Genomic DNA, 22,445 nt, shown 5'->3' on the forward strand with positions numbered 1-22,445 from the left:
TTGGCGACTCGTTCCAACCAAACATTACAAAATCGCATCCTCACAAGGCCTTCCGCCTCTACTCCCTTGCCCCAACACATCAATCCGTCATGGCATGTGCTCTACCACCCTCAAAACTACTTGCGGGAACGTTGGCTAATCTTTCTCCGTCGCCTTGCAGACGGCCATCTTCAATTTCCAATCACTTCTCCTAGTCATCCTCCTGATCATATGCACTTCCACCTACGTGCACTCCATGTTCCCCGGTGTCATGGACAGGAATAAAGAAGGGTAAGTTTGGGCCCAGCCCTTTCCACCGCTTCCAGTGCCTGGCTCGTCGCAAAGAGTTCTGCGCATCCAGGATCCAGGATTGCTAATCTGGACCCAGTGTCACCGGCATATTTTGGAAATGCGCGCGAGTGGGGGAACGGCTTAGTCCGTACGTCAGTATCTTCTGCGTCGCTATGGCTGTAAGTCCTCGGTTGCTCTCAACCATAGCCTCGCTATCCTGGTCCAAATACGAGCTACAATGTGGCTAACCAACCCCTCAGTTCTCTATAATCCTGGGCCACTGAGTGGATAGCCTGGTTGCAGAAGAATGGGGGCTTTGGACGCCTTTTGATATCGACCAGCTTGTCCAAAGTCCCGCGTCACAGGTGGTTTTGTGGCAATTTAAGTTAGGAAAATCCAAGGTGCTAGGGCTTGCAAAAGTCCAAATATCATTGATCCTCTAAGATACGCTCGAAGAGAAACGCTCGATTCCGTTGTCAATATCATCAAAGCAAGGCACCGGTCGCTGAATACAACCCACGTGGGTATCATGGCCGCTTCAAACTCCAAGCTTCAGCAAGAATCACTCATCACTCATCGCTCATCACAATGCTCCCATGTACCTGACACTCTTAGTAACTCATTTGTACGCAAAGGGAAACTTTTCGGCATCCTTGATCCTTCTTGGGCTCCGCAGCGTACGACCACCTCGATGATTTTTGCCCTCTATGAAAACCAGTGCATCTTTATCCTTGTCAAGTGCGACCACCGGTTCTTCAGGCACCCCCATGAATTCTTCAACTGACATGATCACTGTTGTCCTCTCGAAGCGTCCCACTGTGAAAGAATCGGGGGTGTCTAGTCGTGTTTCGCACTGGACGTCTGCTGTCACTTGCATTCCTTCAAGGAGTCGGTTCACTTCCTGATGAGGATTGCCAAACTTTCTTCTCTGCTCTCGGCACTGGTACTTTAGTAAGTTCCCGACAAGCTGCTTTCTTGAAGGTCTAGCTTCACTTGGTGGCGATAAGGATACCTGGGTAGTACTGTAATCCTCCGCACCATTCAGGATATCGAATAGATTCGATGATCTTTGCCGCAGCTTCCAGGGTGGATCGATCGGTCTTTGGAAAGGCAGAGCTACCAGATCATGAGTACGGTCCGTTGGGTCCGAGTCCGACTCCGACTCGAATATGGCGCCTTGTGCCTTTAACCGAGCAACAGATGCATTTTCCTCCGCCTCGGTCCACACGGCTTGGTCGATTTCTGTCGCGGGTGAGGAATTCTGAACCTCGGACTGCCTCGAGTCTGCTCTGGTGATCGTACTACTCGGCTGCGAGCTCGAAGAAAGAACACTGTGCCTCCCCAGCATCGAAAATACTTCTGCTGAACTGATCTCCGGAACTGGGTCGTTATCTCTAATACTGTTCAGTGGGACGTCATCGCCGTCTTCGATATCAGACATTGTTGTCGCCAATTGCCTTGATACTGTCGTTCGACGTGTTGGTTGGGTTTGCGTTAGAGTAGCGTCATCTCGAGTATCGTCCTCATCTTCTGGGTCATTGGCGGTGATTTGATATGGCCGCACGCCAATCAAGGTTTCAGATGAGCTCCCCACAAGATCGCCTGGCGGAGTTGTCGAGTTACGGTCATAAGAACTCGCAAGATCTGTCTGTTGATCCTGGCTGGCGGTGTGGGACATATCGCCCCTCTGCGTCGAGGAAGTCCCTCCATGGCAGCGGTACTCACGATCTCGGAGAGATTCGTGGAATTTGAGCGGATCTAGACGGCCACATGTACTCATTGGGTCGTCTGAGCGAGATTCCTCGAGATCTGGATCAGCTGACATGCTATCGTGCCGGTCCGGCGTGGGTGACGTCTTGCATGCACGCACTGTCGCACAAACATCGTTTGGTACCTGCTCGTTCCTTGTGTTCTCTTGCATTTCAGTCGTTTCAAGGCTCTCTCGACGCAGGTGATCACGAACGACCTCAGTACCATGTATGGTACCGTGGGCAACTTGAGTTCGATGTTTGACTTGACTTAGGGGTCTTGTGTCGTCTCCGCCAGCAGATCTTGCTTCTGTCATGTGCAGATTATCTGGCGCCTCTGCTCCCAATCCATCGTCTAAGCACACACCAGCGCCCACATGGGGGAAGGACAATGCAGGCTCGCGTGAGCGACCAGGATCTGAGTCAAGCAAGGCTTCTCTTGATCCGTGGGATCGATCAACAAACTCCTTCAATGGCGCATATGCTGTTGCAGTTGTGTTTGCGGTTGTTCTTTTTTCTCTCGCACCCTTTTCTTCGAGTATTGCCAACCTCGTCAACTGCTCCAATGATCTTCTCCCCTCCAAACCTGTGTCTAGAGCCTCGGCCTCAGCCTCCGAAATCGATTCAGCATTGTGGCTGAGAGATAACCGTCGCAAGGACTCTTTCGCTCGATTGATGGCGAGAGGCGCGAGTTTGGTTTTCTTTCTGGGGACAAACAACACCTGCTCGGACACGGTTCTCTTCAGTGTATTAGGCATCAGACGTTGTTGGAGAGCTGGTGGAGACGGCGTTCGGTGGTCATTTTGCATCTGTGAATCGCCCTCGGGGCAAGCCAGATCTGAAGCAGGTGTAGCAGAGTCTGGCGCAACTGGCGCAACTGGCGCAACCGGCGAAACCACACTCATATCAGTCATAACTTCAGCACTAGCTTTTTCTTTGCTCTTGTGCCTTACAAGCCCTAACGAACACCTGACACACCGAGAGGTACGTCCGAAAATTACTTTGTGACAACCCTCACACAGCTTCTTTTCTGCTGCAACAGAGCCGATATCAGTTGCGATCTTCTTCAAAGACGCATGTGTGCTTAGCATCGTTGCTTTATGTCCAGAAGAATCGGGAATTGATCCATCTGAAACCTCTGGTCCAATAAGGTCGGTCACTTCTTGAGCATCACATTCAATGAGATATCCCTGAGGAAGGAGGTTGTTCAACTCCCGAATGAGAACAGGGCGATCGCTAAAGAGCTGCGCTAGCTTTTGGACAGTCTCGGGGAAATTTACAGCCGGGTCTTCAAAATCTTTCAAGATATCGAGAAAGTTGTTGAAACGGGAATCATCGTTGCATTGCGTCCTGAACTTTTCAAGATAGTTGTGTGCTGCATCAAGAGTGGCTGCGTGGCCATCCTCAGGCTCAAAAGGAGCAGGACCAGAAGGATCATGTCGAACCAGGCTCGCCTGCTGTCGCCGGAACAACCCACCGGCCGGTTGGCCGGTTGACGCGAGTGGTGTTTGAGCTAATATGCCTGGTCTGTTATGGTTCGATACGGCATCTGCAGACTCGGTTCCCAAGAGGGTAGAACATGGCTTCCCCTCAAGTTGTTGCGCTCTACGTTTCCGTGGGTCGAATGTTATGGCATGACGCTTTGCCATATGTTTGTTTGACTTTGAAGATGAGTCTGTCAATGTTTTATCTTTGGGCGTGGATCGAGTACTCGCTTCCTTGGGCCAGACTTCGTTGTTCAATAGAGAAAAAATCGTTGACCTAGGCTCGGACTGTGCAGAAGTGATCTCGGCTGCGTTAACGGCGTTAACGCGGTCAATGCTGCTCAAGCTCTCAGTCGTGCATGGATTCATTGCGCCTGGAATGACTGGATTGAGCAAGGAGACAGGTCTTGCTCGTGCATTCTGAGCCCAGGTCGGAACTGCAGATGGCTTCGGTGTTGGTATTGAAGGAACTTCGCGTGAGCGTTTGCGCAGGCAACGCCCGCAGATGAAGTCGTCGAGTTTGGCACTGTACTCAGTCAGCTTTGTGGCTCTCAGTGGACTTCTCATACCTGTTCTGGGGCTTAGGGTTCCCACATCGATCATGGTAACCTTTCCGGCATCTGCTACAAGGCACAAGTGGAGTCACCTGGCTACCAGGCACTCCGCATGCTTTACACACGGCCTTGCTTCGGGAAGTCGCCGTCGACGAAGTGGAAGCTGTCTCTTCATTCGAAATTCTGGTTGTTTGGACTCCGGTGATTTCTCTTGGTGTCTTGGGTATAGTGAGTCCCTGGGCGGGGATGTTCAAATTACCTTTCTCAATCGTATCGACACGCCCTGCCTCGGGCCCAGTATCGCGATGGTCAAGGCTGGGTGAATGGGTCTGGGGAGTTCGTAGACCAATATCCGCGACCGACGATACATTCACCTGACGCGACGAAAGAACAGTGCTCAACGCGGTGTTGCCTCCAGATGATGCCAGGCCCAGTCTGCGCCTCCTCTCAAGCACTTCCAGATGTTGAACATCATCGCCTCTGTCAGTCTCACCGTATCCAACCTTCATGGCATTAATACTTTGATTAGCGCTTCGTCTGCTGCTATCCTCCCCTCTGCTTGACTCCGGGAGCGAATTGAGCGATTGCATTATTTTGTAGGTCATGTCCTTTCTCTTTTTCTGGAAAACAATATCCGCCTGGTGAGCATCAAAGCTTGACTCCTGGTTAGACGCATTCTCTGAATCTCGACCCTGCGAAGTCATGGCAGGGGTGGGCCCCAACTGGACCCTTGTTTGCTCCTCCTTTCGGCCACTTGGCTGTTTAGAACTGCCCCATGGTAATGACCGCGTCGCACCTTCGCCGTACTCATGAACACCTCCCACCATCCTCTCCTTGTGGAAATAATCGTGGCTGTGATGGTGGGGCGTTGATCCGTGACGATCTGATGTGGTAGATCTTGTTCCACTTCCGAAGTCGTTACCACAGTGAATAGGAGCGGGTTTATAGTGAACGCCATGCTGTAAGTGACGTTCCTGACTTTCGGAAGACCTGTATGAGCCTCCTCTACGAAGCGGTGGAGGCGTGATCTTGCGCCTCATCGATAGAGGTGCTATAGGTGGCTGTTGCGTCCACTCCGATTGACCGGAACTCTCAGAAGGCTTTGACCGTTGCGAAGAGATGCTAGTCGCTCCGCCGAATACACCGGCGGGGGAGTTGCTGGTCTGGGTAGCAATGGGTTGTCCATCGAGAGATGACACACGGTCGTTAATCAAGGGAGGTAAGAAGCCAAAGGCACCGGTATAGGCGGAGGATGCTGGGTATCCTGTGGCCATGTTGGCTTGCCAGACCAAGGTGGTGTACCGCGTCTCATGTCATACTAGACTCTTTCGTGTGAAGCGAGTCGTGTCAAGGGCCCTATTTAGGAAAATGGGATCAGCTTCAGACTTCAACCAATATGAAGTAATGAGGCCAGTAGATTTATAGCTTCGTCAGGTCTTTTCAGTTTCATGGGGTCTTCACTTTGGGTCATTAGGGTTGCCACAAGGTCAGGCAGAATCTCAATGCAGAGATCCGACAAAGAAAAATCTCTTGAGTGAAGGAGGGGGTCATGAATCAGCACTCCCAGCAAACCAAACAAGTACACCGCGATTTGGGGGAAAACATGTACACTGCTGCCATTGACTCAAGCATCCATTTCATCCAGGAGGTAAGCCCCATATTAGCAGTGCTCGATCTCTGGAATTGATGTGCACAAAACCTCCAGGAGAAGGGTTCCAGCGGCTTAGAGAACTCCATGCTTGCATGGTTTTGCACTCGTAGCGTGCTTGGTTTAAAGGTTGCGGGTGCGAGGATTCCAGAACTCCTCCACACAGCCGACTTCATTGCCTGGTGTACAAAGAGAGCCTGACTTATGCTACCACAAATGAGAGACTAGGTCCAATCTGACCTTTTACCAGAGGCTCATCCTCGAAGCAATCTTGACAAAACTCCAATCGCCTGGGAATGGAGATTACACAAAGAGGCTGAACTCACCGAGAATATTTGAGAGTGCGACGTGGCAGACGTGGCGCAAGAGAGTTCGTGCGACATTTCAACAGCCCCTCTGATCTGGTCATTCAGCCTGATTGCAGTGCCCACCCATCCAGCCCTTTCAACGCGTTGTCATATGCAAGGATAGGGACGCAATTGATGCGCGGTGTATGAGGGCGCTTCACAGCCGCGCACAGAATAGCGAGGAATTGTGCCTTTAGAGGGGGAACACTGGTCTCAGAAAAGGGTCTAGTTAGAAGCGGCAGATTTGCTCAAACAAGAGAAGTACGTCCAGACATTGAATGGAGAACGCTTTGCACCGTGAATAAGACAGACAAGACAGGCGGTCTCAGATGGTAGAGACGAGGTGAGGTTGGCGGGAGACAAATCAGCAAGAAGCCTGGAGCGCCGGTTGTCTTCACCATGATTGGTCTAGACTCAACCTCACCGCTTGGCATGGAATCGGCATGCAAACATGCAAACTCCCCCACCAGCGCTAGTATCGCAGCTTATTCATACCTATGGCTACCTATATGTACATACTTTGTATATTTGCATGTTGGCCGGCAAGGCTGCCTGCCTGCTACTAATTAAGTGGGATGTACGGAGTATGGAGTCCAGAGTGGTGCACACTCTCACCTATCCTTCCCTGGCATTTCTAAATCTCGATGACCGCTATCAGCCCAGATTCTCAGGTCCCTCAAATGTCCCACATCCGATTCTTCTTCTGCATCGTACTCCGTCTGCACTGATGGCGCTTTACGAGCTTCCGTTGCGGTTGCATCCAGCTCTTCTGGCGAGCCTAGAGCTGACTCCAGCCCCTCCGGCATTTGTCGTTCGTTCAAAACATATCGTACAACTTGCGAAAGTCGCGACTTCTCATATCGTCTGAGCAGAAACGACCATTCCTTCTCTGAAGGGACGACGCCTCTTGCCAACATTGTCCGCCAGATCTTCTCCGCCGCGTCCTCTTCCCCATGCCGCAAGAAGCCGGAAAGAACCTCGCTCCACGTCCGCTGGGTGGTTAAGCATAATCCGAGCTCAATCATCTCTTCGACGACCTCAAGTCCCTTTCGCAGTGTAGACGGATCGCGAGCAAAAAAGGAGACAAAGCCATTGTACAAGATGTCGTGCTTCGCTGCCTCACATATACTTGCATCCTTGTGCTGTATCAAATGAGCAATCCAATGCCACAGCCTCGAGACAGGCTTCTCATCTGATTGGCAGAGGACGTAAGCCCAAATCGTAAATCCCAGTGCCGCCGGACGAGGCTCCGGCAGTTGTGATGCCGAATGTTGTTCAGTAGGGAGAGGGTCCGCAAGGCCGAGCTTGACTAGAGGTGCCCGATTGTAGGCTCGATCATAGATGGCAAGAATATGAGCGAAGCAGACTTCTGGCGGTAGCTTGCGATCGAAGCAGCAAACAATTCGGACAATGTGCATAGTATATGCAACAAGATATGGATCCCGATAAAGGTCCTCGCGTTGATGAATAGCAGACAAGATCTTATCCAGCTTCTCCCGGTCCTGCCGGTCAAAACTGTCCCTGAGCAGTACCAGATGGCTTCTGGCATCCACGTAGATTCTTTCTGCTTCCATAAAACGAAACACTTCCCATGCCACGTTCGATAATCGTAGAGAGATTGCCTGCTGAAGGACACTGTTATACACGTTCTTATCCAGCGGCATACCAATCTCCATGAGACGGGGCAGGATTTTGAAATTGCGGCCAGCTCCAGAGTCCTCGATACTGTCAAGCCTCACCAATTTCGGGAGGCGGTCAAGAATCTCCTGCTTGAAACGCTCTCGTTCCTCCATAGGTATGCTTGAGAGAAGCTCAATCGCCCGCTCTGCACCGCCTTGCTCGATAAAGTGATCCACCATGACCAGAATCAGCGGTACAGGAACCGGAGCAGAGTTCTGGAACACCGTGTCAATGATATTCTCGCACTGTTCGGGACTATTGTGCCGCAGCAAAAAGACAAGAAAAGCGCGGGGCATGGTGCCTTCAGGGAGTGACCAGATTTTGGACACATGCCTGACTTGGTTGGCAAACATGCTCTGTAGATCTGAGTTGCCATTGATTTCCTCCCGATGGAAAAGCTCAAGGTAGAGCAGACATTCGCAGCGTGTTCTCCACTCCCGGGGAAGCTTTGGTAGTATCGAAAGCATTGTAAGAGTCTTTCGGGCAGATTCAATCAGACACCCAATGAGTACAGACGGGAGGAGTTTGACTCTCTGACTCAGGCCGAGGCGAAACCAGGCGCTCCGTAAGGCTTTGCAGCCGCGATGTCCCACAAAATGTATAGCCACTTGGCGGCATGCCTCAAGCTCTCGCTGTGCCCTTGAAACATCCCCATCCTTGGGGAGCATCAACCTTTTGTATAAACCGGCCCACTCTTGCGAAAATTGTTCATGGTTTGGCAAAAAGTCAGGATCTCCGTCGGGCTGGAGGGGGACATGCCTCGCAGCTGGAGGGAAGGACCAGGTGTTCTTAGTCGCGCTCGGGTTCCATGGTACCAACGCAGAGCACGCGTCAGGACCTGGAAGCTTCCTGTTGATGAAGCGCTTCGTACGTCGCGGGGGAAAATAGGGCTCGCCCGAGTACTGTCGCGTGCTCAACTTGACGGTCCCGGCGTGCTGCGCAGGCTCGATTGAATTCTTGGAAACGTACTGATCCAGCACTATATAGTCTCTCGGTAGAGCCGAAGAAGGCACACTCTTCACTGACTTCTGATCTACACTAGTCCTTGTAGCATCGGGAGAGTCACAGGCTGTTGGCTTCGTGTAAGAGTCATTTTGGATCAAGTCGGAGGATCCCGCTCTCGATCCATCGGCAATAGCAGCAGAAGCACCCGCGTGCTGTTTAAACACCTGTCCAGGAATTCTCGGTGGGTTCAGGTCCTGCAAGAGAGTCTTTCCCTCATAGAGCGGACGGCAAAGATCATAATCGGTAGCAATTATGGAAAATTCCCGGTGGATGATGCGGCTTCTGAGGGAGACTGCGAGACTAAGGGGTAGGCATGCTCTGAGGGCGCGGGTCGATTTGCTGGACATTCAGAAGTCCAGGCATCTGGAGATCCTCGTAAGCGTGGTAGAGAGATGAACTGTTGAATGCGGAAGGAATGGGAACTCAAGTTGCGTGGTGGGTAGAGGAAGAAATGGAGATTGGGGATTTATTCTCTTGAGAAAGTTTCCCGAGGTTTACGCGGACTGTGGCAGTCCCCGGAGGGAAGGATCTGAAGATATCACCTATTATACCGTGAACCCCATACTGCGTTCTATGTGCTCTTATTGAGCCTCTCTGGAGTATCTACACGATGTCGACTACAAACACAAGCCTTGATGCTGCCGCTGTCGAGCGCAAAGCCCGCCTGGCCAGACTTGCCTCGCTCAAGCGCAAACAACCAGAATCTGAAGCCCCCAAAGACGCAGAACGGCAAGAAGACAGCACTACGTCTGTAGCAAACAAATACCTCTCGGGGCGGAATTACGATCTAGCGACGAAGAACGCGAAGCTCGGATTTGAGAATGTTCCTATCTCCAACGTCGAAACACTAGAAGAACAGGCAGAGCATATAGCCAGTTCTATTGCGGAACAAGCCACAAAAGAGGAGATAGAGGCAGAAAAGGGTATAGATCTTTTCAAGCTACAACCGAAAAAGCCTAATTGGGACTTGAAAAGAGATTTGGCAGAAAAGATGAAAATACTTGACGTTCGAACGCAGAATGCAATAGCCAGACTAGTGAGGGAGCGCATAGAAGATGCAAAGAAAGAAGCCACGAGTAGAGGGCAAGGTGTGCGTTCCGGCGAGAATAGCGAAGCAGGCGAAGAAGTTGGCATAGAAGGCAATACACTTGTTGAGGGCATCCATTTGCGAGAACAGGAGGAGGAGCGAGATGCCGCTCTCGGGGATGAAGAGGATATCTCGTGAGCTGAGCACACTCCAGGCCGGATCTTGATGCCCAGCTTTCGCAAAGTCCTGGTCTGGATCTCATCAAATGGACCTCTCGCCCAGAGTATTGAAAGTCGGCCAAAACACAGTTGATTTACCTCTCCGAGCCCCGTCACCAGGATCTACGAGACTGCGGTTGAGCTACTACATTGCCGAGTGTAGTGGAAAGACTCGGGCGTCCAACACGTCTAGGAAGCTGGCTCCGCAACACGCTGTGTCTCATACAAAGTTATATGACACCTACAAAGCCGAATGAATGGGCATCACCGAGGCGCTGAGACCTACCTAAGGCAATGGAAAACTTCGCTTCATAGCGATTGGACTTTCATGAGGCTGAGTAGGAAGGAGAGATGGCGCCCATGCAGAAGTGATGTGGCAAGGCGTGCGCCATACGATATGCGACATGCGCAGACCACCAACTGCGCCAACAAGGGGCGCGCTGCTCAGCCAGAGCTAGGTACTATCGGCTAACGGAGTAAGCATCAACACACATCACGTACACGTTATTGAAGAATGTGCAGTATCTTTAACTGTAGCCTGCAGAATCAAATGAGCAAGATCCAAGACTTCTGCAGCCTCCAGTATTTCCTTCGGCGCCTTGCAAAGTAAAGAGGTACACATGCCGCTTGAGTCATCAAAAAATTTGGAGTAATAGATAATCATTATACCAGTGTCAAACTTAGTCAATCACATATTCATCGCCTGCGTCAAAGCTAATCGCTTGCTGTATGGACTCAAACTGCGTTCTCGCCGGGAGTCTCTTCGAGGCTGCAAGGATGCTCTTGAGACCGTTTGATTCGGCGACCTCTGGTCACTCCGGCGCTGGTGTCTATGCCGATGGTGACTGCTTGTGCGATCGACGAAGTCATTGTCTGAGTCGCCCAAAGACCTTCTGTGCTTGGTGATTTGACTTTTGTCCATGCTTGGACTGTTACTCCGACTGCGGTGACTTCCGCGGCGCTTTGAGCTGGGCCTGCCACGATCAATTGGACTTATAGTCCGATGCCGCCGGGTTTTCCGATGAGAGCCTGGCATTCTTGGTGGCGACTTGGGTGACCGAGAATATGTGCTGGACACAGACCGGTGTCTTTTGCGAGATAATTTGATTGGTGGCGTCTTTGAGCGCATGCGGCTTGCTCTGTCACTGCTGGGAACTTGGTTCTCTCTATGTCGTGGAGGGGTGGCTGACCGAGATTTGCTGGTCGATATAGTCGAGACTGAGCTTGATGAATCCACAGATTCCGAGCGTGACCTTGCGTGAGAACTCTGAGATCGACTCCGACGCCCAGATTCGGCGGCAGCACTCGCCTTTCGCTGTGCCTCTGCTTCTGCAAGTTGCTGATCTGCCACTCCTTTACTAAGGAAGTATCAGTGAGAAATTCTGGATGACAGGGAGAGCCGCATGTCATACTTATTCAGCAAGCTATTGGCTGCGTCATCCGTGAGTTTTGGCATAAGTTTTGGATTGAGTAGTTGCTGTGTCCTGGAGGGTCTCGAAGCATATGGCCTCTCTTGGACACTCGCTTTACACTCATAACTGTAATGGCGTAATCAAACTGTTAGCAAACTTCCATTAGGAACAGGGTGGTGCTCATGACATATCTTTCTTCAGACACTTCTGGCAGACTGTCGAGGCTGTCGCCTTGGGCCGCCCTAGTCCCGGAACCGTGCGATAGCGATTCATCGAACATGAATATCGAAGGACGGGGAGGTGACAAGATCTCCCAATCGGGACAGGAGTGACTTTGTCAAGAAATTTGCAGTTCGGATTGGGATGGCGGACAGTATGCAAATTCCAAACGGGTACTGGGGAGAGAGAATTTGAGGAGGATCCTGACGCCTTAATACAGGCCTGTAATGTGTATTCTATTGTCCATAGAAGAGTGTCGCCACGTACTATCCAAGACGATACTCACAAATGGTACTAGAAAAGGCAGCCAGATTATGGTCAAGGTTATAAAGGCGAGGCAATGCGCGGCCGTGGTTGCCCTGTGGTTGGAAAGAGCAGTGAAGCAGGCCGATTACTGCGCCGTATTCCATGAAATCTATGGCGGCGCAAAACTCTACCTGAAGCATCTACCGCCGCAGGCTCTTGGCATTTTCGAACCTCATGGTTTTTGGATTCCACCGTTCACGCATCTCCCGTCGGTATCTTGCACCTCAACTCCAACGTATGTCATTCCGGTTCGCCTAGAGCACGGTGGACTAAGAGGACGTCGTACTTGGTTGCTAGACTGCATTTCCGTTGCGATATTCCCCTCTGCCGACACGCGGCGACGGTATAAAATCGGATTCTCTCGTGAGCAACTGCCTTCTTTCAGTGGGTTCAACCTCTTGTGTCCCTGCTCGACCGACTCACAGTAGTGTCAGGATTTCTTTGAGCCACAGTTGACTGGATTTTACGGCCACAGCCGCGGCCGCATCAACCCCCGGGAACGAGATCCTCTGTCTAGACACCTCAATCGCCGTTCACGGCAATTACACCACCTTCAAAGCCCGAAGAGCATCCCGTCGAATCCATGGAGCCTTTTAGGTTGTGGTCTGCAGGCTCGCTTGATGAGCAAGAGACTGTGTGAGAAAGTCAAAAGAAGAATTGAAGAGTCAGCCTTGACTCGTACAATTCACATTCCTTACCGCTCCTCAGCTTGGTAGCCTTACTTCACGCTGTTGGATACGACGCGACGAATCTCCTTGGGCAATATGGCGTCTCCTCAGATTGGCTCGGTTCCGGCGAAATTGTCGTTCGCAAAGGTATTGTTGGATATCATATTGCTATACTATTCAACCTTTAACATGTCTTAGGTTGCGGCAATGCGTGCGCCCGCTGGTCAGACAGCAAGCTCTAATCCTCCGGACGAGGGAAAGCCCCGTGCTTTTGATGGTAACAACCTGCATAATTCGAACACAAGCATTGGTGTACGCTCTCCTTCGGCGGTAAAAAGATCAGACGAATCATCGCTTAGTGCTCGAGAAGAACGCACTCAGTCAGAATATGTGACAAACGCGATTAAAGGACTTTCACTCGGCAAGAGTGCAACGATACCCCTGAGGGGTCCTCAAAGTGCGGAAAGTGGAGAATCTCTTGAGGATGATCAATCTCACCTCTCCAATTCCTCCACGAAACAGCAGAGTTTCGATAGCAAGAGTATGGCTTCTGTGACAACCTTTGCCATGGATGAAAAGGAGAGCATCCGTCCTGATGACAGTGCAAGTGTCCGAGCAGCAGAGGATGATGACACGAATGCAGTAAGCAGGGAATCAAGTTTCCACCGTGATCAAGAGCCTCAGACCTTAGGATCACAGACAGCCTATCGACCTGATGCGTCTGGCGTCACAATTGCAGCTCGTCGTTACCACACCTTGACCTTGACAAACCCACCAAGGTTTGGGGATTTGCCTGTTGGTCCCATTGTCCAAGAGAGTACCCAGCAGACACGGTCGGTCAATTCGGTTTCCCAACCTCCCGATTCGGATGATCAGGTGTCGGCACTTCCCGTTGCACCAGATGAGAAGCTACTTGATGCTCTAGCAAGCCCAAAGGATCGCCTACCTCTTCTACAGCTAGAAGCGAAATTTCTTGGCTTCATTGCAAATCCTGAGTAAGTTGAACGCTTTCGAAAAGGAATGCTCTCTGATCGTGATTAGGAGCGAGTTTCTCGACCTCCCTCCACAGAATTCTTTTGCCAGACTTCTTTCGCACAAACTTGCAGATTACTACTCTCTTGCTCATCATATCAATGAAGATGGCACCTCGATTCGCCTTTTCAGGACTCCTTGCGCATCCCTGTGAGTTGCCTCTATGGGCTCCTAATTGACCACCCGCTGATGTTTTTGAAAGGCCTACTCCTTTACATATCTTAGCTCAGTCTATTCCCGCCGGTCAGTCACAGGCTCCCGCAGCCACGGCTATGAAAATCATGCGTAGGGCTGGGTTAGGTCTACGTCAAGGTTCTGCCAGCGGTAGCACTCCTGCGAGCTCATCTGTTCCCTCGAAAGCAACTTCGGAAGCAGGCTTGGACCTAAATGTTGACGAAGGTATCATTTCTCCCATCGATGGGCCCCCCGGCAAAGACAAGTCCAAACTCACGAGGGAAGAGCGGGAGGCCCAGTACAAGGCAGCGAGAGAAAGAATCTTCGGTGATTTCCAAGAGTCTGTTACTAGCGAGAGTGCATCGACCGGAGAAAACTCAGCTAGTATGTCTCGGTCCAGCTCGTCCAGCGGGAAGAAGAAGTCGCGGAAGCACAAAACCCCGAAGGACGATGGTTTCGAGGCTCGCTCTGCATTTTTCCCCAGTTATACGCCTTTGCACATGCAACACCTCCAACCTCAATATCAGCCTCAATACGCGGAGCAGACTTATCAAGGCCCATATCAAGGCCCTCCCAATGGGCTTGGTGCAGGCTTGAATTACGGAAGCACTCCCACACAATCTTATCCTGGCTTCGAGCCAACCATGCCGTACAACGCCGGCATGGGATACATGCCCAATACCAACCAGCAATTTGTTCCAACCGATTCGTGGTCATCAATGCAACCGCCGTCCTCTGGGGAGTATTTCAACTATTCTGCGTCTTCGACCAGCTATCAGCAAAGTGTCTCACCAATGATGGGTCACATGAGTGGGCAATTCATGTCACCAGGTCAGGCGGGAATGCAGCAGCCCCAGAATTGGATTAATGGCCAGTTTCAATCTCCCTATCAGCAACCCCCAGGCCCGACCGGCCCAACCTTGAATAACTGGTCGGGTTTCCCATCTACTCCAGCTCTAGGGAACTCAACATCTTACGGGTACTGGCAACCCCCTGGTCAGAACTACGCTGCAAATGCTGCCTACAATGCCCAGCATCCTATCGCCGGCAGCTACTCAAGGTCGTTGTTCAACCCACAGACACGATCTTTCATACCAAACAATGCTCTCGGCCGCGTCGGCGGCCACAATAGCCGGAAGAAATTGTCACCTGCGCCGAGCCAGAATCGAGCTAACAGTTCCTCGAAGCCCATTACTACCACCGAGTTTCCGGGGCCAGCTGCGTCGTCTCCGCCACAGCGTTTTGACAAAGGGCCGAGTACCTCATCAGCGCCTAACCCCCAAACAGACTCCTTACAACAAAAGTATGGCGCCCCGGCACATCTTCCTAAGAAACCTCCACCGTCACAAGTCCCATCTCCGTATGATGTTGACAACATCACCAACACGGCACTAAGTACGGGGCCCGGGTCTGTAAATGGAGGTTCAGGCGCCGGAGAGGGCGGATCGAATGGTAGCTCTCATACATAAGCTGCCTAAGTGGATACCATCTCCCTGTCAGAATGTCGCCTGATGCCCTTGGGAGCAGGAAGAGTCAGGGCGATCGGGAGCAAAAAGGGACCACGAATTGAATTGGTACCATCGAGTGATCTAATCATGATATTTTGTTGCGAATGAGCATGAGCACAAAGAGGGCAAACGGGCTTGGAAACAGCATCAAAGGAATGGAATGGACTTTGCATGGGGCGGAGAGGGAGAAGAATAAAAATCAAAAAGGAGTACTGCTACTATCAAAGGCATTTTGGCATTCTTAACGAAGAGACTTAGCTATGACAATTCAAGCTACCTCGCGCAGGACTTTTATCAGGCATCCCACGAACACAGAGTAATCTGACGCATTGCTCGAAGAAAATGATGCAGAATGGTTCCTCGCTGGCACTGGTTACCTGGTCCCGTTTTCCTCTCTTTCCGCCCCTCGAGCAATAACACAGTCGGCTATCACCGGCTAAGGGCACATGAGTCGCTAAGAGACGCCACCAGAAGTATGACGGTGAAGAGTGTCGAGGCGTTGCCCAAAAAGTGCGCGAATTGTTTCAAATGTCAGGTTTAGGTACATTGCGTGACTAGATCGATTGTAAGCTTTGGTTGAAAAAGACCTTGACGCCCAAATCCAACCTCGCTTCCTGTGGGGTAAACAACTGGAAGCATCCATCTGTCTAACATGTCTGCGTTGCTGTCTATTATTTGAAATTCTTCGTGTCTCGAGACTCCTGAGTCGGACGGAGTTGTCGCGGCACTTGTTCTAGTGGCAGACTGGTCCCTGGGCACTACCTTAAAAGGTTGGATGTGTTTCATCTAAATGCGGAAATTTGTCGTTCAGCTGCCAGTATTAGCAGATTGGAGTTGGTGCATTTCGAGACTTTCCACTGCAGGATGTCCCGTGTCTTGTCGGTCGATATAATCACTGCCATCGGGGTGGCGACGGCGGATGTCACCATCAACATCATCATATTCTTGATCGTGCATCAATCCGACAGTTTCCTCTGCCATCTCCTTGGAGTTCCCATGCCTACGGGTACCAACCACAAGAAAGCTGCCAGCAGCCTCCCTGGTGTGGCCATCGACTTCCGGGGGCTCGTCTTCTGTAGCCGAGTCACGGGCACTGGCGACCCACACTGCGCCTGCGAGGATCAATATGCTGCCAACCCAGCTGATTGTGCTGGGAGTGATGCCGAAGACTAGTTTGTCCGCCGCAAGTGCAAAAAGCATCTGCGTATAGACCATCGACGTTGCGCGAGTCCCACTGTGCCTCGATTTAGGCGTCCCCAGAGAAGACGACTCTTGCCTTCTTGTCCCAATCACAAGTCCATCTTGCCCAGAGGCTTGATGGTGATGACCGCCGAAAGCTGAAGTGTCGTTACTTTCGAGATCTCTTATTTTTTGCGTTGACTGGCCGTCTCTTCGGTTTTCAAGAATGTGTGTCCGCGCCGGGCCACCGTAGGACAAACCGGCAGTCAGGAGGAATTGCGTGGCAAAGCCGCAAAGACTGAGGTTGGCAAGCAAGCTCCACTCTGTAATGTTTGCTGGAAGTCGGAGTTTGACGTCAGGGATGAGGATTAGAGCCACCAGTGACACGATGGTGCACCACACGCTGAAGTAATTGATGCTAATGAAAGCGTGAGCGCGCTGGCCAATTGCTCGAATCGATGTCAAGGCCCCAGTGGTACCTAGGACACCAAGCATAGCAACGCCGATGGCCGTGAGATGTTGCTCCTCTGTGGGCTGGTGAGGGTCGGGCGTTGTAGTGGAGTTAGAGGACTGGCTGATGGAAGGGTTGGGAGGAGGCGACGAGGTGCTCGATGAAGAGGGCAAGAGGGACGCCGGCTGAGCGATGAATATGACGCCCGCGAGACTGATGAGGCCGGCGAGCTGCTGCTGTCGGGTGAAGGTCTCACCGGACATGACGAAGCTGCAGAGGTAACAGGTGAGAATTGGGGAGAGAAATGTCAAGACGGTGGCTTCGCTCAGCGGCAAGTATAGAAGGCTGAAGTACATGCCAAATACACCAAAGAACCCACATATGCCTCTTGCTGCAAGCAACCAGCGGACTTCGCGAGCACCAAAGGGGAAGTCAGGTAAAGATTTGGAGTAAATGCCATAGCTTGTACACAGAGATGCGGTGATAGACTGCCGGACAAACAGGATCTGGAACGGGTGCATGGGTTGGCCGTGGTGGCCCGTCGTTTCAAGCAGCCGAGTGCTGACATTCATACCGGCGCCAAACAACTGAGCAAGCATGACCAACATGGCACCGTAGTTTGTGACGTAGAACGATTGCAAAGAAGTGACGATACGTGACCGCACCGAGCCTGTGGGAGCGCCATCTATGTCCGAGACGCCGTGGCTGAGAGGATGCCGGGATTGCAGCTCAGTCGTGTGAAATGAGAGTTCTGACAGTTCTGAATAGGCGCTGTCGAGGGAAGGGCGAGAGGGTCGAGAGGGCCGAAACGAAGGGACGTCGAGGTAGGTATGGGGTTGCCTCGTTACCGCAGCCTTGGATGATGACGGGGAGGATGCGAAGGTAGGGTCAGGGTCGTTCGAAAAGGACATCTCAGGCTCGTGACGGTCATGGACGTTGTTGGCGGGTATGGTCTAAGCGCCATTGCAGAGGCCCAAGGCCCAGACTTGAATGGACGAGAAGGTAGGAGGAGATAGACTGGCACAGAAGAGACAGAAAGGAGGAAAGGGACAGAGAAATAGCAGAAGTAGAATGCAGCAGCATCCAGAGGGCCCCAAAGAGTGGCGTCCCGCACGGTAGTCGGGTCAAGAGAGGATGGTGATAGATGGGATGAAGATGATGGAATTGAGTGGTGAGGAGGACCAAGGGACTTTTTCGAGTCTTGCCTGCAACTCCATAACGAGTAGTAAGTCCCCACGACCGGACCGACGCCCTGTGAGCTGTGAGCTGTGTGCACTGTGAGCTGATGATCGACCTCTTCTCCATACTCGTACTCCGTATCTCCCCCACAATTGGATCCTTCTTCAAGTTCGATGCCGCCATCCTCGGCTGTCAAGCGCAGTGCGTCAAATGGCACGCCCGAGGTATGGAAGCGCAGACAAGGCTTACGAGGCTTCCAACCCATCACCGAGAGCGAGTATGGACAGATGAGCTCGTCCAACGGGACTATGTACAGTACGCAGTACCTAGGTACAACACATGGCATCCTTGCCCGGCACGCATGGACATGCTACATGCCCTTGAGGCTTTGGGCTTTCTGTGCACCTCGGACAAAAGAGCCTCTAGAAGAAACATGGAAACTGCGACTTTCCACCCGGTCACGCACGTACATCTCTCATCGAACCGCATATCTTGACTAGACTACCAAAGGTCTACGAGGCTGCCTCTGCCTCACCTCTTCGGAGAGCCAACAGTGCTCGCACGTCCGTCACGTATTGCAGTGCCTCTAACATGGGTATCAAATGAAGCAGGTCGTTGTCTGTCGGGTCGTTGATCCATCCCTCAATCGGGATCGCATTGTCTGCAAGAGTACCGGCCGAATTAGCTTCTGGCATGCCAAATAGACGGCGGGCGGTGGCTTACCTTCATGGAAAATATAGCTTACTGGGCTGTTGTCCAGAATAATTACCTTGCTTAGGTCGGGCTCAATGCTGCTGAGGTCTTTGATGTACGCTCCGTTTCGAAACGTGCAGTGCTGCCGGTAATATCGGCCCACAAAGTACTTGCGCTCCTGTTCCAGCCAGTCTATCACGGGGTCTGCATACTCTTGAACCGATGCCGTGAATACCACCAATTTATACCACTTCGACACCTTGCGCAAGAAGTCGTCGCAGTGCGGCCGTTTATGGACGTAGTAAAGGATGGGATGTTGGGGTCCGAACATTGGAGCGGTCTGCCCGGATTGTGCCGGCGACAGAGCGACAGGACTGTTCAATTTGACTTCAACCATGTGCCCAGATGACATCCGGCCTCCCTTGGCCAGGGAGTGTATCAAAGTCTCGTCGAGGTCTAAGATTAGCGTCTTTTGCTGCAGCGATGGGCCGCCGCGGCTGGGCGACCGGGCAGAAATGTTGGCGTAGGAAGGTTGGCGCCGGGGGATGAGCGGTCGTGGAGGCTGAGGTGCATGCGGATATCTTGTGATTCTCAAGGACGCTGAGGGAGACGTCGGAGATTTGATGTCGTCCACCGTCATTGGCGCGGCGTCGCCGAGCGGACTGGCCATTTTCTTCTGCTTGCGCCTTTTGAGTGCAAGGTCATTTTGTTCTTTGATCCGGATGGACGATCTCCGTGTCTCAGACTCGTCGCGAATTCCCTTTCCAGGTTTTGACTTGGGTCTTGATTGGGGTTGCTCCGTCTCGTGCTGCTCGGATTCCGAATCAGTCGTCGAATTGTTCATCGAGGAGTCGCTGGAATAGGAATGCCGCAACTTGGCTTCTTGAAGAACACGGTTTGTCGGCTTCTCAGAGCTCCAGCTGGTCTCATGGGAAGCTTTGGTGTTACTCGTAGAATTTGCCAGACTCCCATGCGCAGATCGTTCTTGCTTGGCCAATCTCGGGACGATGGAAGACTTCTCATCCTGGCTTCTGAAAAACCTCGCGACGTAAACAACCGGAGCCCCGATAGCTGCCAGTATTGCGGTGATGGCGTCAGCTAGCCTCTTCACCAATCTTTGCCATCCCACCCCGTCTGAATTGATGTCTTTCTTTTCGCCCGCTCCCAACAGTAGCTGTTTCTCATCTTCGTCCTCGTCTTTTATACGTTGGTCTCCATCATCTGAAGCAGCGCCCGACGTGAGTTGATCCGGGAAAGGACCGCCTAGGTCTTTCTCGTCCTGCGGCGCAAGTTCGTCGCTGTAGGATCGCCCACCAAGGACTTCCTTGTCATATTCCTTCTTCAACAACTCACCCTGAGATCGCGATCGCGGACGCGTGGGATGTTGAGTCTGTCCGATAACTCGGGATGAGATCAGGTTAAGGGAATTCATTTTTCGGTGTGGCGATCGCGCAATTGAGCGGGACCAGAGCGTAACAGCTGCACCTTCCCAGCAAGTTTAGCTCCCCGGTGCGCAGCAACAGGATTGCAGAGTCAGTTCTCTGACAAGGGCATCGCGGTGCTGGTGAAAGTGGGGTGTTGAGTAGGGCAAGGTAGGACTCAAGGGGAAGTCAAGTAGCTGGTACTAGGCGATTACATAGTCAAAGCCGTGACAAGTGTTCCCATCAGCGCTTGAGTGCCATCCAGTGTTTGGCAATAACAGTAATGCGGCTCTCGGAGAATGGCAAAGGCACAGAAATGATGCCGGTCGGAGGGGGCTTAGGAGGCTCTTGCCGGCGAAGGTGGCTGGCGCAGGTTGGTTCGGCAAGTCAGAAATCCCGGTGAACGGCGAGTCATTAATTCGGACTGCACACTCAACACTCAGGTCGGCATGCAACTTTTTCTTGATACTGCAGACAACACCGCAACATTTGACACGCCGCTGCATCCGAATTGGCCTAGGATTGCTTCAGGGTCAGCCTTGATGTGGACAGCCCCGGACAGCTCGCCCTTTCAGCAGTATGCGCAGCGCTGAACGCAGAGAATCTACCAAATACTACTAAGAGCCGACCGTTTTGTGCCGGACTATTCTTCACCTGCCAGTGGCCGATATCAGTCCCCCGTCGCGGGTTGCCAGTATGGCGCCGACGATGCCGTCTTTGACACCCGGGTTTACTACCTTCCAAAGAGTCCTGTCGACGGAATCTCTTGACTCTTCCACCACGTTCTTGGTCTCGTATGGACAGATTCTCTTCGGTGGTCGGATTACGAATTGACTAACCCTCGCTCCAGGCTGCTCAAACGGCGCCAGATCAAAGGCTCAAAACGATGCGCAGTGGCGACCACACTCCTTCTCCTCCGCACCGTTGAACTTACCAAACAAGCAGATTCTGACAGGCTGATTCAAAGAGTCTCGGAAGTCGGCAAGAAACTCATAGAAGCCGCTCCCCATGAACCTGCCGTGGGTAACATAGTTCGCAGAGTTCTTGGTATAATCAGGGACGAGGACGAGGACGATCTGGTTGGTACAAGAACAGGGGAGGATGGTAGTCCCACGAGCGAAACTGGCTCGGACTCTATTGCAGCGCTTGAGCTGGCACAATCAAGAGCCGGCTCACATTCAATACCTAGCAGCCTCTCGACGAGAACAGCAGCGAAAGCCAGTCCTTCGCCGCAACGAGGAACAACCCGTCCCCCTTTGATGAGCTCCCATACCGGAGTACCGGGCGGCGCCCGCCCGGTGACATCTATGTTCAGTATTATCTCACATCCAACAATGAGAGCGCCCGGCGTTGATTCACCCACGCATCGAAGTGGTACTGCTACTCCGCAGATGACTGCATCAGGAATCCTCTCCAATCTGCGCCCAGAAGTAATCAAGGGTATCAAGGAGATCATTGACGAGATCAACGCGGCGGACGACGAGATTTCGGCGGCGGCGCTGGAACAGATCCATCCGCAGGAGACGATAGTCACATACTCCTCCTCCCTGACTGTCCAGCGTTTCCTGCTCAAGGCCGCGTCAAAGCGAAAATTCACCGTCATTCATGCAGAAGCATACCCTAACAACCATCTGAAAACGCACGCCCTCCTGACCGGTACTCACGATACCGCCGAGGATGAAGACAACCTGCCGAACGACTCATTCTCTAAACCTTTGACCTCGGCTGGTATTAGCGTTGTCATGATTCCGGACTCTGCCGTCTTCGCCGTTATGTCGCGCGCCACAAAGGTGGTCTTAGATGCACACGCCGTGCTGACCGATGGTTCACTGGTGGCCGTATCAGGGAGCAAGGCCGTGATCAAAGCTGCACGGTTCCATCGTGTTCCGGTGCTGGTAGTGGCCCCAACGTACAAGTTGTCGCCTGCATATCCCTACGAACCACACGAGCTGATCGAGTACGGCGACGCTGGGAAAGTGCTTCCCTTTCAGGACAGAGAGTTATGTACGGGAGTAGAGACTGGCGTCAGGAATCCGCTTTATGACTTTATCGAAGCTGGGCATGTTGATTTGTTCGTCACCAACCAGGTCCCTGCTGTTGTGAGCGCAGGCTATCTCTACAGAGTTGTGCGCGAGCAGTATCACGACGAGGATTTACAAATTTGAGGTGTGAGGTGTGAGGTGATGCACGAGTTATGTAGTGCATTGGGGGTGAACTCCGCC

General features: G+C 52.2%; 8 protein-coding genes across 8 annotated transcripts; 3 read left to right on the forward strand and 5 right to left on the reverse strand.

The window, feature by feature from the left end:
* Nucleotides 1-889: 889 nt before the first annotated feature.
* A1O3_08290 (uncharacterized protein) lies at nucleotides 890-5,330 on the reverse strand (the record flags this gene model as incomplete). The annotated part of the gene is made up of 2 exons (XM_007738388.1): nucleotides 890-4,028; nucleotides 4,072-5,330. The coding sequence occupies 2 exons, from the start codon at nucleotides 5,328-5,330 to the stop codon at nucleotides 890-892; spliced, it is 4,398 nt and encodes a 1,465-aa protein (XP_007736578.1).
* A 1,332-nt stretch (nucleotides 5,331-6,662) lies between these two features.
* A1O3_08291 (uncharacterized protein) lies at nucleotides 6,663-8,027 on the reverse strand (the record flags this gene model as incomplete). Its single annotated transcript, XM_007738389.1, has 1 exon — nucleotides 6,663-8,027. One exon carries the CDS (start codon nucleotides 8,025-8,027, stop codon nucleotides 6,663-6,665), a length of 1,365 nt encoding a protein of 454 aa, XP_007736579.1.
* Nucleotides 8,028-9,346: 1,319 nt separating this feature from the next.
* Nucleotides 9,347-9,961, forward strand: A1O3_08292 (uncharacterized protein; the record flags this gene model as incomplete). The annotated part of the gene is made up of 1 exon (XM_007738390.1): nucleotides 9,347-9,961. The coding sequence occupies one exon, from the start codon at nucleotides 9,347-9,349 to the stop codon at nucleotides 9,959-9,961; it is 615 nt and encodes a 204-aa protein (XP_007736580.1).
* Nucleotides 9,962-10,669: 708 nt separating this feature from the next.
* On the reverse strand, nucleotides 10,670-10,903 carry A1O3_08293 (uncharacterized protein; the record flags this gene model as incomplete). Its single annotated transcript, XM_007738391.1, has 1 exon — nucleotides 10,670-10,903. One exon carries the CDS (start codon nucleotides 10,901-10,903, stop codon nucleotides 10,670-10,672), a length of 234 nt encoding a protein of 77 aa, XP_007736581.1.
* A 2,250-nt stretch (nucleotides 10,904-13,153) lies between these two features.
* Nucleotides 13,154-15,261, forward strand: A1O3_08294 (uncharacterized protein; the record flags this gene model as incomplete). The annotated part of the gene is made up of 3 exons (XM_007738392.1): nucleotides 13,154-13,581; nucleotides 13,628-13,768; nucleotides 13,821-15,261. The coding sequence occupies 3 exons, from the start codon at nucleotides 13,154-13,156 to the stop codon at nucleotides 15,259-15,261; spliced, it is 2,010 nt and encodes a 669-aa protein (XP_007736582.1).
* An 846-nt stretch (nucleotides 15,262-16,107) lies between these two features.
* On the reverse strand, nucleotides 16,108-17,841 carry A1O3_08295 (uncharacterized protein; the record flags this gene model as incomplete). Its single annotated transcript, XM_007738393.1, has 1 exon — nucleotides 16,108-17,841. One exon carries the CDS (start codon nucleotides 17,839-17,841, stop codon nucleotides 16,108-16,110), a length of 1,734 nt encoding a protein of 577 aa, XP_007736583.1.
* A 780-nt stretch (nucleotides 17,842-18,621) lies between these two features.
* A1O3_08296 (uncharacterized protein) lies at nucleotides 18,622-20,234 on the reverse strand (the record flags this gene model as incomplete). Its single annotated transcript, XM_007738394.1, has 2 exons — nucleotides 18,622-18,770; nucleotides 18,833-20,234. The coding sequence occupies 2 exons, from the start codon at nucleotides 20,232-20,234 to the stop codon at nucleotides 18,622-18,624; spliced, it is 1,551 nt and encodes a 516-aa protein (XP_007736584.1).
* Nucleotides 20,235-20,919: 685 nt separating this feature from the next.
* Nucleotides 20,920-22,388, forward strand: A1O3_08297 (uncharacterized protein; the record flags this gene model as incomplete). The annotated part of the gene is made up of 2 exons (XM_007738395.1): nucleotides 20,920-21,017; nucleotides 21,074-22,388. The coding sequence occupies 2 exons, from the start codon at nucleotides 20,920-20,922 to the stop codon at nucleotides 22,386-22,388; spliced, it is 1,413 nt and encodes a 470-aa protein (XP_007736585.1).
* Between the last annotated feature and the right edge of the window lie 57 nt (nucleotides 22,389-22,445).

The sequence above is a fragment of the Capronia epimyces genome (assembly GCF_000585565.1).
Source record: "Capronia epimyces CBS 606.96 chromosome Unknown aczIQ-supercont1.7, whole genome shotgun sequence".
NCBI classification, from domain to species: domain Eukaryota; kingdom Fungi; phylum Ascomycota; class Eurotiomycetes; order Chaetothyriales; family Herpotrichiellaceae; genus Capronia; species Capronia epimyces.